Genomic DNA, 15,856 nt, shown 5'->3' with positions numbered 1-15,856 from the left:
TTGCTGCTTTTAGGATTCTCTGTCTTTAACCTTTGGCATTTTAATTATGATGTGTCTTGGTGGGGGTCTCTGAGTTCATTTTGTTTGGGACTGTCTTTGCTTCCTGGACTTGTGTGTCTTTTCCTTCACCAGGTTAGGGATGTTTCAGCCATTATTTCTTCAAACAGGTTCTCGATCACTTGCTGTCTCTCTTCTCCTTCTGGTACCACTTATGATGCACATGAATTGTGCTTGATGTTATCCTAGAGGTCTCTTAGACTTTTCTTATTTAAAAAAAATTTTTTTTCTTTTCGTTGCTCTGCTTGGGTGATTCCTGTTATCTTGTTCTCTAAATCAGTGATTTGATCCTCTGCTTCATGATCTGCTATTGATTCCTTCAAGTGTATTCTTCACTTCAGATATTGTATTCTTCAATACTGACTGGTTCTTTTTTATGGTTCCTATGCCTTTTTTAATGCTTACTATCTCTTTGTTTCTAAGTTCTCACTGAGATCATCCGCTCTTTGCCTAAGGTCATTGAGTATCCTGTAATCATTGTTTTAAATTCTGCATCTGGTATTTTGTTGCTTCCATTTCATTTAATGCTTTTTGTTTCTAAGTTCTCACTGAGATCATCCGCTCTTTGCCTAAGGTCATTGAGTATCCTGTAATCATTGTTTTAAATTCTGCATCTGGTATTTTGTTGCTTCCATTTCATTTAATTCTTTTTCTGGGGGTTTGCTTTTTGTTTCATTTGGGGCACATTTCTTTGTCTCCCCATTTTGTCTGCCTTTTTGTTTTTGTGTATTAGGTAGATCTGCTATAACTTTCAAACGTTTTTTGTGGTTTTATGTTGTAGGTGTCTTGTAGGGCTCAGTGGCTCAGTCTTCCAGGTCCCCCGAGCTAGGTGCTGCAGGAGTGTCTTTTGTGTGGGTTATATGTGCCGTCCTGCCGTAGTTGAGTCTTGAATGCTCTTGACAGTAAAGAGAGACCTCACAGTGTATGAACTACTGTGCAGGGGCTGTCCCTGAGATAGAGTTGTTCCCAACAGGGTCTGGAACCTGCCAGGAACTGTCTTGGATGTGCTGCTTATATGGCTAGTTGGGTGAACTTCACTGTGGTCTAATGCTCACCAACGGTTGTGTCTGTTCTGGGTCCACTTGGGCAGGGCTCCACTGCAGGTTGATGTCAAATGCTGCCTGAGCTACCTGTCTGGAGCTACCACACAATTTGCTGTTTGTGGCTGCCTCTTCTGGGCCTGGGTGTGTGTGGAAGGGGCCAAGTTGTGTACAAAGGTTGGCTTCCTCCAGCTCTGAGCTGGGGTCAGACCAGTACAAGGTCTAAGGCACCCTAAGGTCAACATCCACCTGTCAGCCACTTTGCCACCCTCTGAGGTTGCCCAGTCTTCCTTGAGAGACTTCCGAAGAAAGTATGTACTGTGGGTCCTGGCCAGCTGCCACCCACAGACCCTTCCACAAGGCGCAAGCTTGATAGGGCAAGGTGACTGAAGTTGTGGGGACAGGGCTAGTGGGTCTCCTGCTTGGGGGCAACACAGCCAGGCACTTAATGGTGGGAAAATGGCCTCTACTCCAAGCCATACCACTCAGTCTCTAACCCTAGCTCCCCTAAGAGGAGCGCACCACAGGTTTACGAAAGGGTGCAGCCAGCCAGCCCCTTGCAGGAGCAAGCTCGGCTGAGTGGAGCCCCCAGGAGTCAGAAGGACTGGTCAAATGAGTCTTCTGTTAGGGGAATGGTGCCAGTTGAGCTTGCAGGGGGTAGGGGTAAGAATGGCCCCCTGCACCATACCTGCACAACCCAGTACCTATCTTGAGTCCTAGACAAGAGCCTCTCTGGGGGTGTGCTCTGAAGGTCCCAGCTCTTAGCGGCACTCTGACCCTCTGTGGGACTGAGCTCAGCAGGGCAGAGCTGCTGGGAGTCAGAAGGACAGGCCAAGAGAATCATCAGGTGGTGCGGGCTCTGGCTGAGTGTGCAAGTGGGTGAAGAATGGCTCCTGTTTCAAAGCTGCACAGCTCAATAACTGAGTCTCCACTAAGAGCTTCTCCAGGAAAAGAGTACCCCCAAACTTCCCTGTTGGGTGCAGCCAGCAGACCTTTCTGCAAAGCTAGAGCTTGGCAGGGTGGTGTCACCAGTAGTTGGAGGTTTGGGCTAGTGCACTCCCCAGGTGGTGCTTGTAGAATAGGAGTGCTTCACCCTGGGAAGGTGGCACCTGAGGGTGGTGTGGGATAGGGACTCAGCACAGGGACTTCAGTGACTGACTCCACAGATCTCTCCTTGGGACCATGCCACCCAGATCTTCTCTTTATGACTCGCATACACTCTGAGTTGCCTTCCCTGTATCTGAGCCCCGGGTAAGTGTCTAAGAGCAAAATTATATGCACGGACCCTTAAGAGAGCACCTGGGATTCTAGCAGACTCCTTTCTTTTTCAGGCAGGCAGAGTCCCAGTTGATTTTCAGAGCTACATGTTACGCAGGCTCCTCTTCCCAGTTCTGGTTGTCTAGGTTGGGGATCCTGGCATGGGGTTCAAACCTCACGCTTCTCAGGTGGGGCTTTTGCAGCGGAGATATCCCTCTAGATTCTCAACAACCACAGGTGGGTGCAGGGGCCAGCCCCTTTCTGTGTCTTTGCCCTTCCTACCAGTCTCTATGTGACTTCTTTAAGTCCTTGATTATAATACTTCTGTTCAGCTTACCTTCAATTGGTTATTCAGGTTGATTCCTCTGTAATTTAGCTGTAAATCTGGTTTGGCTTTGGGAGGAGGTGAGTGTAGCTTCTATCTACTCAGCAGCCATCTTCAAAGTAAGTAGAGCTTTTTGAACAGCAAAAATGGAAGCATTTTATGTAGCTATTTCTTTTATATCTCCACTTAAGTTTGATTTGAATTTCATTTAATGCATTATTGCTTTACATTTCTCTGTTGTACTTTATCTTTATTGGTCAATTCCCTCTTCCAGTTAATACATTTTCATAAAATATCACATGGGTTTTCACTGGGAGATTAGGTGGCAACATAACCATGTGGCCTTCTAGTCTGTGCGTTACTCATACTGTATGTTACTCAGACTGAGTAATGATGTGCGGTGACTGATCACTGATAGACTTCGAAAAAACTGAGGTGATTGGTCATTGATCATGATGCGCAGCTGTTACTGACATAACAGTCTGTGGACTGAAGACCTAGCGGTGACATTTGCACTTGACACATTACTCAAAACGAGTATACCATGGTAACCGAAGTTGCGACTGTGTTGTCAGGTTCTGGTGTTAATGGTTAGCTAAACTGTGTTATCTGAGATTTGTACATTTTGGAATTGGGCAAAGCAGGACAGCGTATATTTAAATTTGCTTAATTAAGTTGACATTCCATGGTAATCTATGACCTCCTTGGTATTCGTAGGATTATTAGAAACTCTTTGCTGTGTCTTTTTCTTTCCCGATCCGTATTTATTTTCATCTGCTTAGCCTTCACAGGCTCTTTCAGGCTACTTGATATATTTCTTTTTAATAGGCTGATCCAACTCAAGGTATCTGTAACATAAGACAAGGGGTCTCGGTTGGAGCATTGTCCTGTACACCAAAAGATTGTGGGATCGATTCCCTGTCAGGGCACATACCTAGGTTGCTGGTTCAGCTCCCCATAGGGGCATGTATGGGAGGCAACCAATTGAAGATTCTCTCTCTTCCATCCTCCCTCCCTCCTCTCTTTCTACTATCAATAAACATATTCTCAGTTGAGGATTTAAAAAACAAAGTAGTAAAATATCCAGAGTAACAATAATTTACCTAGAACTTAGGTTTTGCTGTAACACTGTTTAAATTATGTTCTCATGCCATATCATCAGCATTATTCTTTAAATTAGATGATTCTTTCATTTTTGTCAGCATTTTACCATATTGGGTTGGAAGGATGGAGTAAAAGAAGGTGTCATTTTTTTACTGTATAAGTAAGGAAATTGAGATTATATACAAAGTTACATATATTTTAACTGAGAAAGCTGGAACTTGAATTCAGACCAAATATTTTTCTTCTTTTTGCTATTTCACACTAGTACATTGTCATAGCCAACTGAAGTTGTTAGAGCCCTCCAGCAGGAATAATTGAGTTGGTGTTAACTCCTTCCCTTTCTTACTTTAGTAGGGAAAAATATGTGGGAAAGGGATTTTATTAAAGTATATTGGGAGTTTGCCAGCATTTTGGGGTTTGGAAAACGTGCCTTGATTTAAATTCCAAAAGGAAATGTTTAGTGAAAATTAATCATAGAAATCTCATAATTCCAGTTGTAGAAAATTTTAATTCTAAAATTCTAATTCAAATTTTAGCTTGTTATGTATTAGACAAAAATGTGTGTCCCAGCATTTGCTAAAGAAAAGCCTATTAACGAAGGTTCTCAAATAGCATATAGTAGCTCTCCATGGTTTTTATCTGTGGTTACTTAGGAACTCGCATTGATTTCAGATGTTTTGCTTCTCACCCTGGCTGGGTGTCTCGGTTGTTTGGAGCGTCATCTTGTACACTGAAAGCTGGTGGGTTCAACCAGTCAGGGCACATGACTAGGTTGTGGGTTCAGTCCCCAAGTCAGGGTGTGTATGGGAGGCAACTGATTGATGTTTCCTTCTCTCCCCCTCCCATTCCGGCCTCTAGTCTCTCCAAGCCCCTGCCCCGACTTCCTCCACCCCTCCCCCTTCCTCTCTGCCTTTCTCTCTAAGCATATCCTCAGGTAAGGATAAAATAAGATAAAATGCTTTGCTTTTCGTTTCTCTAGAAGTACCTAACTAACCATGATAATGTAATAGGCCGATATGGAGCTCATAGATTTTTAAATAGTAATCTTGGTAGTTTTCATTCATGCTTTGTTTCTCTCCTTCAGGTAGCAAATTATGGAGTGGGAGGACAATATGAACCCCATTTTGATTTTGCACGGGTAAGTAAAAACAATAGGACTTATGTTCTTTAGTGTTAGAAATTCATAGCCTATTTGTAATTCATGGAAGGATGGTGGAATAAATGCTCTGTAAAGCCTTTTTAGCAGTAAAAAAAACCAAACCTAGATACACAGAAAAATAATTTAGAATGCTTTTAAATGCATTGCTGAACCTGGAATTAACAGGGAATTACCAAAAGCAAACTGAACAAAGAAAACCTAGAGACTAAAATTAGAGTGCTAATGGGGGACAAAAAACACTGAGGCTGGTGGCATATATTTGCAGGAATCTAGAGTTTGGGGGTGAACAGCTCTGTGAGAGGATCTGCCATAGTGCAGGTTATTGAACCTGAGACTCCTGCGTAAAACCTCAATCTCCAAAAGGATTGCACCTTCCAAGAAAGACACAGTGGCTTTGACGACAGTCTGCTTTGAGTCAGGAGCCTTCAGGACAGTTGTCTCTCACCATCCTGGCTGGAGTGGGTGTGCATGGGCAGCTTCCGCTGGGAGTTTGAAGGCCTAGGCCTGCCCTCACATGGAGCTCAGGTTCGAATTTTTACTACCCTAGCAGAGGAGACAATAATTTAAAGTTGTTAGCTTAGTAGTACGCCTTGGTACTTGGCTCCCTGAAGAGAAGCATCCTCATTCTGGCACCTTGGGAATTTAAAGATTAAGTTCAGCTAAATATGAACTAATTTTTTAAAAAATTACTAAGTGGTAATAAGGCACTACTGGTGAGACTAAAGCAACTGACGGATTGAGACTTCTCTAGGATGTTAGATACTTGAATTATCAGATGCAGAATATAATTATATAACATATAAAAAATAAAAGGATAAACTTAATAAGCTCTCAAAATGATTTAACGTTTAAAAACAAATAGAAGTTCTACTTGAAAAAAGTAATTGTTGGAATTTAAAATTTAGTAGGTAAGTTAAAACACATTAGAGACAGATAAGGTGAATAAGTGAATTGGCTGATAAAACTGAAGAAATTACAAGAATACGTTTTGAGAGACAGGAAGATAAAAAATATAAAATAGGTATGAAAAGACTGGAGAATAATATAAAAGCAGTTTGCAAAAAGCTATTATTGCCCAAGTACTCTTGCTTAAGATTAATAAATATTGAACCTTTTTGATTTAACATGTTGAACTATAAAGTATGGCATTACCAAATCTTAATTTAAGATTTATTGTAATTACATGAATTCCAAAAAACGTGCAGGGTATTTTAATAAATTTCTTGATCTGTCACTATTTTTAAATAAGGGTATTTTCTTTTGAAAGAAAATACAGTCTGTATATTGTGTTATAACTCTTGACTGTCTTAATCTCATCATCTTAGATTATTCTGTGTAGACCAGCAAAGAATATATTTTTAGTCTTTTTTCTATTTTTTTATCTTCTAAGCTGAACTTTATTTTTTTCTTTTTTCAAGTATATTTTATTGATTATGCTATTAAGTTGTCCCATTTTTTCCTCCCCTTTATTCCCCTCTGCACTGCAACCCATCCTGCCAGCATCCCCCCACCTCCCGCCCTTAGTTCATGTCCATGGGTCGTACATATGAGTTCCTTGGTTTCTCTATTTACTGTACTATTCTTAACCTCCCACTGTCTATTTAGTACCTACCATTTATGCTTCTTAATCCCTATACCTTTCTCCCCATTCTCCCCTCCCCCACCTCCCCACTGATAACCCTCCATGTGGTCTCCATTTCTGTGATTCTGTTCCTGTTCTAGTTGTTTGGCTTAGTTTGTTTTTGTTTTTTTGGGTGCAGGTGTTGATAGTTGTGAGTTTGTTGTCATTTTATTGATCATAGTATTGATCATCTTTTTCTTTCACAAGTTCCTGTAACAATTTCATGTAATGAGGGCTTGGTGATGATGGACTCCTTTAGCTTTACCTTATCTGAGAAGCACTTTATCTAAAGTGTCCTTCCATTCTAAATGATAGCTTTGCTAGGTAGAGTAATCTTGAATGTAGGTCCTTACTTTTATGACTTGGAATACTTCTTTCCAGCCCCTTCTTGCCTGTAAGGTTTCTTTGGAGAAATCAGCCAATTGTCTTATGGGCACTCCTTTGTAGGTAACTGTCTCTTTTTCTCTTGCTGCTTTTAAGATTCTCCCCTTATCTTTAATCTTGGGTAATGTAATTATGATGTGCCTTGGTGTGTTCCTCCTTGGGTCCAGCTTCTTTGGTAGTCTCTGAGCTTCCTGGACTTCCTGGAAGTCTATTTCCTTTGCCAGACTGGGGAAGTTCTCCTTCATTATTTGTTCAAATAAGTTTTCAATTTCTTGCTGTTCCTCCTCTCCTTCTGGCACCCCTGTGATTTGGATATTGGGACATTTAAAGTTGTCCAGGAGATTCCTAAGCCTTTCCTCATTTTTTAAATTCTTGTTTCTTCATTCTTTTCTGGTTGCATGTTTATTTCTTGCTTCTATTCCAGATCATTGATTTGAGTTGAGGTTTCCTTCCCATCACTGTTGGTTCCCTATACATTTTCCTTTATTGCACTTTGCATAGCCTTCACTTGTTCCTCTATTTTGTGACCATACTCAACTATTCCTGTGAGCATCCTGATTACCAGTGTTTTGAACTCTGTATCTGATGGGTTGGCTATCTCCTTGTCACTTAGATCTTTTTCTGGAGTTTTGATCTGTTTTTTCATTTGGGCCATATTTCTTTATCTTGGCACACCTATTATGTTGTAAGGGGCAGGGCCTTAGTATTCTCCAGGGTGGGGCTACCCACTTGGTTTTGGCACTGTATGTGGGGGAGGGGTTCGCAAGGGAGCAGTGCTGCTTGCTCCACTCTCAGCTGGCTTTCAGTCACTTCCCCCACTTCCCACAAGCAAATTGGGCCCTTCTGATTCTGATTCCCAAGTGTGTGGTTTGTGTACGTGATAGGACACAGTGTGTCTCTCCAATGAACTCTCTTGTGAGGCTGGGATTTCTCCCATTGTCACAATTCCCACAGGTTTTTATAGCTAGCAATTTTGAGGCTTTACTTTCCCGGGCTGGAAACCTGGGTTGCAAGGTCTGTCTTGCTCACTAGTTGTTCCTCCTGATTTATCTGCATGCAGATATGGGACCACCTGGTCCATCAGCCCCTCCTCGCCCAGTCCACCAGCCACCACCTTGCCATGAGTCCTCTCCACTCTGACTGCCCATCTCTGCCCTTCTTACTAGTCTGGATGAATGTTTCTACTTCAACTCCTTGGTTGTCGGACTTCCATACAGTTTGATTTTCTGTCAGTTCTGGTTGTTTTTGTTTTTAAATTTGTCGTTGTCCCTCTTTTTGTTGTGCGAGGAGGCAAAGTGTGTCTAGTTATGCCTCCTGGCTGTAGGACCTACCTGGCTGGAAGTCCTATTTTTTAATTATTGAAAAATGTCTTTGGGTCTTGGATGATGTGAAAGACTTACAGTTCAAGTCTCTATATTAATGTTTTTTTCTTAGCTCTTTATTTTGAAATAATTACAGGTTCCTAGAAAGTTGCAAAGAAATGTACAGGGAGTTTTATGCATGCCCCTTCACTCTGCCTCGCCCAGTGTTAACATCTTGCAGAACACTTTCAGAAGCAGGAACTTGGCAGTGGCACAAACCACACAGCTGATTCATATTTCAGCAGTTACACGTGCGCTGGTGTGTGTGTGAGTGTGTCTGTGGAGTTTTATTACATGTGTAGCTTTGTGTAACTACCACTAAGGTGCATAACCACACCATCACCACAAGACTGCCTTGCAGTACTGCCGTGTGGCTGCACAAACCCTGGTGCCTCCCTTCCCTCACTGTTGGAAACCACAATCCGTTCTTCCCTGTAATTGTTATTTCACAAATGTTATGTGAATATTATATACGGTATATATTCATTTTAGATTTCATTCAGCAAAATTCTTCCTTAAGGTTTACCCAGCTAACAGAAAGTATTGCTGCTGTGTTCCTTTTTATTGCTGCGTAGCAGTCCGTAGTGTGAACGCATCACACTGTGTTTAGTCGTTCACCCTCTGCAGACGTTCGGGTACTTTCCAGTTGTGGACCATTAACAGATAAAAAAGAATGTAAATTTCTGTGCAGAAAATACATTTTCATTTTTCTGGGATAAATGCCAAGAGACTACATATTTTAATTTAGATTTAAAGAGCCAGACAGTAATTCTCTAGCCTGCTGACTGTCCAAAAGAAAGACAGTCACAACCGCAGTAAACATTTGAATGGATCGTGAATTCAAAGTAAATATCAAGGTAAACTTTCTATCCCCAGAGAACAGACTTCATGAATGTAGCTAAGAGACTCTCATGTTTTTCTTTTCTTTTGGAAGCTTAAAGTGCAGATACTAATTTTTAAAATAATCTGTGAATAGCAACTATTGGTTCTCAGTAATTACCTTAATAAATCTGGGGTCCTTTCCTCCAGTGATCTTATCAAAAGTAATCAGTGTACAAGCTGAACCAACAACCAACAAGTATATTTGCGTGCCTGCTGCATGTAGGTCACAGGATGTTATAAAGGAACCTTTTGGGGTTGTTTTTGTCATACTCTTCAGCATATTACTGATGTTCAGCTGCCACTGGAGAATTTGCATTACTGAATTTTACACCACTGAATCAGTTGTGTTTTATTTACAGAAAGACGAGCCAGATGCTTTCAAAGAGCTGGGGACAGGAAATAGAATTGCTACGTGGCTATTTTATGTAAGTTATAGCTGACATTCTTATTTTAAGTTGGGGTTTGATCCCATAACTTAATTTTGATGTGTTCAGATGTTTGCTCTTATTTACCATCCTAGTTAAAGTTTTTACAACTTAGTAAAGGGAGTTAAGATTTTTTTCAGTTGTAACTTTCGGTTGTACTATTACAACCCGAAGAAGAAAGTTAAAATTACTGAGAGTCTTGCTATTTGGAGACAGTCGTTGTTGATGTTTTGTAGTATGGACTGTTTGGTCATCTATGTGTACATAAGCATCTCTGTATGTTTATATGAATTTACATATTTGCAGTCAGATGACGACTACAGATAAACATTTTTATAGTTTTGAACTTTAATTGATATAAAAGTATACAGATTACTAACTATATAGCAATAATACTAATCTCTGATAATCAGCATGCAGATCAAGAAAGAGCACAAACAGCCCCATAGAAGCCCCACCAAGGAAGACCATCCTCACATTGTTTCTCACAGTTTCAAAATAGTGTGAACTTTGTTTCTTTATTTTTATTTTTTTAAAGATTTTATTTACTTATTTTTAGAGAGAGGAAGAGAAGTAATCAATGTGTGGTTGCCTCTTGTGTGCCCCCTACTGGGGATTTGGCCCACAACCCAGGCATGTGCACTGACTGGGAATCGAACCAGCGATCCTTTGGTTTGCAGGCTGGTACTCAATCCACTGAGCCACACCAGCCAGGGCTATTTATTTTTAAAATTAAGTATATATTCATACATATAGAAAAACCTAAGATTTGATTATAATCTTTGCCCTAGTTAACTCTTGCTGCATAACAAATCACCCCAAAACTGAATGGTTTAAAATAACTTTATTTTAATCTTTCATGGCTGTGAGGTTGACTGGGCTTCCCTCAGGGTTCTTTTGGATCTCTCATGCATTTGCAGTCAGATGATGACTAGCCCTAGGGTCCATCTTGAAGGCTGACATTGAGGCTGGCTGTTGGCCAGAATACCTGCATGTGGCTTGGGCTTCCTCACACATGGTAACTGTATTGCAAGAGCAAGTATCCCCCTCAAAAACATAGCAGAAGTGCAGGGAACTTTCAGTACCTGTCCTCAGAAGTTAGATAATGTCACTTCTGCTGTCTCACTTCCTGCTGAAATGTCTCTCTCTTTCCTTTCTTCTTGCTCCCTGTATCCATCCCAACCTTCTCACCCTCCTACTTTTCCCTCCTTATCTCTGTCCCTCCTTCGCTATTTCCATCCCTCTCATCTATAGAGTCTTAGATCTTTTTATTCCCAAAAAGATCTAAGATACCATATGAATGAAAAAAGATTTAAGGTACCATGAAAAAAGGATTTAGAATCAAAAAGGATTTAAGACTTACAGATGGCAGATGAATTTAAAGAGAGAGCAGATTATGGCAAAGGGAAAACCAGGAGAGAAGTGGATAGATACATTATACAAAATTTATACTGCGAGTCTTGTATCCTTTTTAGAAATGAACTCTCCATAGAGTGTACCAATTTATATCCCAGCTTCAAGTGCTATGTATTGGTCACTTTTTGATCTTTCACTTATCAGATTGGCAGTTATTGTGGTTTTAGTTTGCATTTCTCTGATTAGAGAGGTTGAGTATCTTTTCAGATGTTTTTGGCTGTATTTGTTTCTTCTCATGTTTCTTTGCTTTTGTGGATATAATGATGCTGTGTTATTTGGCCCAATATTCATTTATATTAGATTATGTAGATTGAGTATTATACCTCCTTCTAATTATACATTTGATTAGATTAATATTCATTTCACCCCCATTATTTAAATACTGTTTAAATACTATGTAGGCTGTAAAACACAACTTAATTTCTCTAAAGTTAGTTTGTTTCATTGCTGTTCGTTAAGAGCTGTGAGTTCTTTGTTATTGATAATGCCCTTCTTTGTCTCACTTAATGCTTTTTACCTTGATTTAGACTGTGTCTGATACTAAGTTCAAACTGTTTTCTTTGGTATAGCATTTGCCTGGCAAATCTTTTCCGTTTTCAGTGTTTGTAACTCACTTGTTTTAAATGTGACTCGTGGATATAGCATATAGTTGGGTTTTGCTTTGTGATACAGTCTTAATCTGCCTATGCCTTCTATTTATGTTGCTTTTGACAAAAGCTTCTCACAGTATGATTTGTTTCCTTCTCCATGTTCTATGCACGTGCTTCAGTTAATACGGAACGTTCATGTTTGAATTCTAGGTTACCCTGAACACTAACTTTATATAATCCTTTAATCTTCTACTTTCCAGTTAATGTGTTGATTCTCTACCACAAAAAATGACAAAACTGATTTTAGTTTATTGTTATTTTTCTCTTTTTAAAATTTGTTTTGTCTAAATTAATTTACTGAGCACCTACTAATCTTGAGATAGTGTTCCAGACACTAAAGCTCAGCAGTGAACTTAATGGATGAAAGTGTCTGCTCCCATGGGTGTTACCTTCTAGTAGAATAAAATATATATTATACTACTTCATTTAGCGATTTTAACTCATCCTTTTTACCTCTGGCTATAAGTGAATTGCCTTTCCCAAATTATGTTCCTATCTCCCTTCCTGACTTTATAATTCCTTTACTTTATATGTGCACTTTTTTACTTAAGTATTTAAACCTAAACAGCATCTTTTGTTTTTTTAAAACTGAGCAGCAGGCACAAACCCACCTATGTAAGTAGAATTCCAGATGGGCTCACATTCTGGTTTTCAGTTTAACGTCCTTGTACCAGCACTTTGGTGACGCTTTCTCACCTCTTACAGATGAGTGATGTGTCGGCAGGAGGAGCCACTGTGTTTCCTGAAGTGGGCGCTAGTGTTTGGCCCAAAAAGGTAAACTTGGTTTGTTTGTTATTTTGATTTTTTGTGTCTCTTTATTTTTTTCCCCCTAAGGAAGAGATGTACCTTTATTTCATGGCTAATTAATGAATTACGATTTTAAAGACAGTATACTTAAGGGTTATATTATCTTTAGGTAGAACTATGGATATCTTAATGGCACAATTTACTATGAGTACCTTGAGGTAATGAAGCGCCAAGGATTAGTATTTAAACGTTTTCATTTCTAACATGGTTTCATGTGATCTGCCCCGCGCCCCCATCCTGCTGTTGGAAGATTTGTTTCGGCGAGTCTCCTTTTTTGTCGAGCAACTTTGTAGTATCAGTGCTTTCATGTGATCACTAAAATTTTGCACATGATGCTCATATTTTCAGAATTATATTAGAGGAAGATAGAGCTGCCATAGCAGAGTACAGGAGAAGAGGAAAATTCACTGCAAAAAGTTACAACCTGATATTTTATTTGGGGATAATTTTGTATTGTTCTCCACAGGGAACAGCTGTTTTCTGGTACAATCTGTTCGCCAGTGGAGAAGGAGATTATAGTACACGGCACGCAGCGTGTCCAGTGCTGGTTGGAAACAAATGGGGTAAATATTTTCTGTATTCTTTGAATAGAATTTGTGATTTTTGTTTCATATTTTGAAATTACCTACATCTTAAAAGAAATTGAAAACAAAACTTTTGACAGATTTGCATGCTATGACTTTAACATAGAATAAAGATTCAACCAAGCAAGTTTCTCATCTTAACATAAATTTGTTTTTAACAGATCAGAATTTTGATGATGAGTTTTATTTTTAATAATAATGCCATTTGTTATTTTAAGACTCCTTACTTGACTCAAAGTTAAATAAGATAATATCTTTCCCTTAATGGGTTCATAGTTGTCTCTGATTGAGACATACTAATGGATAAATTATAGTGTAGCACATATTAATACAAAGATGAAAACAGTAGATGGCAGCTTCTTACATTTCGGGAGGCTTCTTCAAAACTTATTTTTATGTTTGGTTTTGGAGATAGAGCAGTAGTTTTCCAGGCATGTTAGGAACCAAGTCTGGGACTATTATGAGACGAGAGAGGCCCTCATTGTCAAGGTCATGAAGTATAGGAGTTGCCACATTAAAAAAAAAGAAATAGAAACAGGTGCAGTTATTTGAACATATCATTTAACCCCATATGTCCATTTTAATATGTGTCACTAGCCACATCTCAAGTGCCCAGTAGCCACGTGTGTGTAGTAGCTACTGTGCTAGACATAGGAAGATTAAGGAGTGATGCCTGATCATCAGAGGTTTAAAAATCTTCCCTGATGATTATGTTTGAGAACCACAGGACTGGAATGAAGAGAGGCTAGTGGAGGAGAGGTCGGTTTAGAAAGGTTTTTCTGTAAGTGGGCGATGATGAAAGCGTGGACTAAGGAAGCAGCAGAAGGGTAGGATACCAAAGAAAAGATTCAGCAAGTGTAAAGAAAATGACCGGGTTTGATGAATCAATGGTTGGATACAGGAGTTGAGAAAGGTAAAAGAGTAGTTAAGAGTTACTAGGGGTCCCAGTTCAGATATTTTGTACATGTTGCTGCTATTGATTAGGTTCTAAGATACAGAAGAAGGAATAGAAAATCAATTACTTGGGGGTTACAGTAGAAGACGGTACGTGGAACCAAGGAAACAATGAACACGTAATAGTAGTGATTGATCATAGAGTTGCTCCTGTAGAGTGAAGACTTTGTGTTCATTTTAAAAACGTGTTTGTATTTGAGATTGTATTTTGTAAACAGGTAAAAGCGTTCTGTCTCAACCCACATTTTAATTTAATATGTGCTTCATTTTAAGCCTTACATTGAACATTAGAAACTTTAAGAAATTTACATACGTAGAGCCTCAAATGTACGCACGTATATCTAAAATGTGTTGTGTTTCCAACATTTAGTGAAGTATTTAAAAGACTGCCTAAGTAGCATCTGCCTTTATCTAGTTTTGGTCTTGAACTTTTAGCCCATATAAAAAACTTTATTAGAGACCTAGTTCTTACCAGTGAATTAATATATTTTGTTCTCTCACAGTATCCAATAAATGGATCCATGAACGTGGACAGGAATTTCGAAGACCGTGCACCTTGTCGGAATTGGAATGACAGACAGGCTTCTCTTCCTCTCCTTTTGTACTCGGTGTGTCCGATACACACAGTTCCCAGTCTTAACTTTTAAGAGTTTACAATGGACTAACATAACACTCCATGGTTGATTCAGTTATGAACCTCACCCCATATTTCATCTGTGGACAATCACTAACTTTGTGGGTATTTTTTCTTTTAAAAGTAACACTAAATCACCACACTGTACATACAAAACCTTAAAGTTCAGTTGATATCACAGAGGACAAATCAAGGCAGACTTAAAAATGAGGAATTTTTTATTTGTTACATTTTAAAGAACTTTTTGGTTAGATAAAAAATGTAAGCATCTGATTATAGTGTATCACCACATCTCAGTTGGTGGGTGGTAGGCTAGAATGTCTAATTTTCTGGGTCTGCCTGAAGACTAGGAATAAACTAGGTTTCTACTCTGCGTTCCATACAAAGCTTGCCCCTCTGCATACCTTTCTAAGTTTATTTTTTTCCTCCCAAGTCCTTTTAAAAGAAAGTATACTTTATTTTACCAGTCCCCATCTTCTCTCATAGCTCCTTTGTGGTGAATTTAATCTGTTTGAGGTAAAATAATTTGATCTTTAAAAAGTTTTTAACAGTTCTACATAACAGCACTGGGGTTCTCAACTAAAATGATCATCACTTGGTCTGTTTCTTTGTCCTTTTTCTTAAATGACTGATGATTTTGTCCATAAAATTTAGTTTTTGTTAGTGCTAATACCTTGCCTCTTGCTACAGCAGGGTGATGATACTGGCATTCTGATTAAATAAATATTGTGCCTTAGGAGACTGGAAATTTACAAATGCACAAGTCCTTTCAATGATGAGGGAATTGATTTTTTTAAAGAAATCTTTTTCCTAAAAAGCCAAAATGTTTGTTTTTTTCAATTCTGAAATGTGTTGTGACAATGACCTATTTATGATGTTAAATCTTTTTTAAAAATGTTTCTGTTTCCTGTGTGGTATTTTTCATGTTTGAATGTGCACGCATACTTATAGTGATAATAGGTTATTTCTGTTTACGTTACGGTCTATCGTCTTGATTTTCATTCACCCTAATATCTCATTTTTATGGAAGAAAAATTTAGGCTCTGTGAACTCTCAGCTATTTAATCAGTCAAAATATGCTTCATTCAAAGGGAGCTCTACAACTTTAGTTATGAGGTTAATACAGTAAGATTTTGAAGAAATATTAAAAAGTACAGTGTGGTGGTAGAAAACTGTGAACCTAATGAAGTATGTTA

General features: G+C 39.0%; 1 protein-coding gene across 3 annotated transcripts in view; it reads left to right on the top strand.

The window, feature by feature from the left end:
* The window catches only part of P4HA1 (prolyl 4-hydroxylase subunit alpha 1), an 85,162-nt gene extending 69,605 nt beyond the window's left edge, over window positions 1-15,557 (top strand). For all 3 annotated transcript variants that reach the window (XM_024561392.3, XM_024561391.4, XM_053923135.2), the window contains exons 11-15: window positions 4,868-4,921; window positions 9,550-9,615; window positions 12,387-12,455; window positions 12,955-13,051; window positions 14,530-15,557. In XM_024561392.3, the coding sequence (XP_024417160.1) occupies window positions 4,868-4,921; window positions 9,550-9,615; window positions 12,387-12,455; window positions 12,955-13,051; window positions 14,530-14,600 (357 nt within the window). In that variant the 3' untranslated portion in view covers window positions 14,601-15,557. The remainder of the gene's footprint in view (window positions 1-4,867; window positions 4,922-9,549; window positions 9,616-12,386; window positions 12,456-12,954; window positions 13,052-14,529) is intronic.
* Window positions 15,558-15,856: the final 299 nt, after the last annotated feature.

This window comes from Desmodus rotundus, chromosome 4 (genome assembly GCF_022682495.2).
Source record: "Desmodus rotundus isolate HL8 chromosome 4, HLdesRot8A.1, whole genome shotgun sequence".
Classification (NCBI taxonomy): domain Eukaryota; kingdom Metazoa; phylum Chordata; class Mammalia; order Chiroptera; family Phyllostomidae; genus Desmodus; species Desmodus rotundus.
Note: the sequence above shows the minus strand (reverse complement) of the source record. Positions and strands in the feature narration are given on the sequence as shown.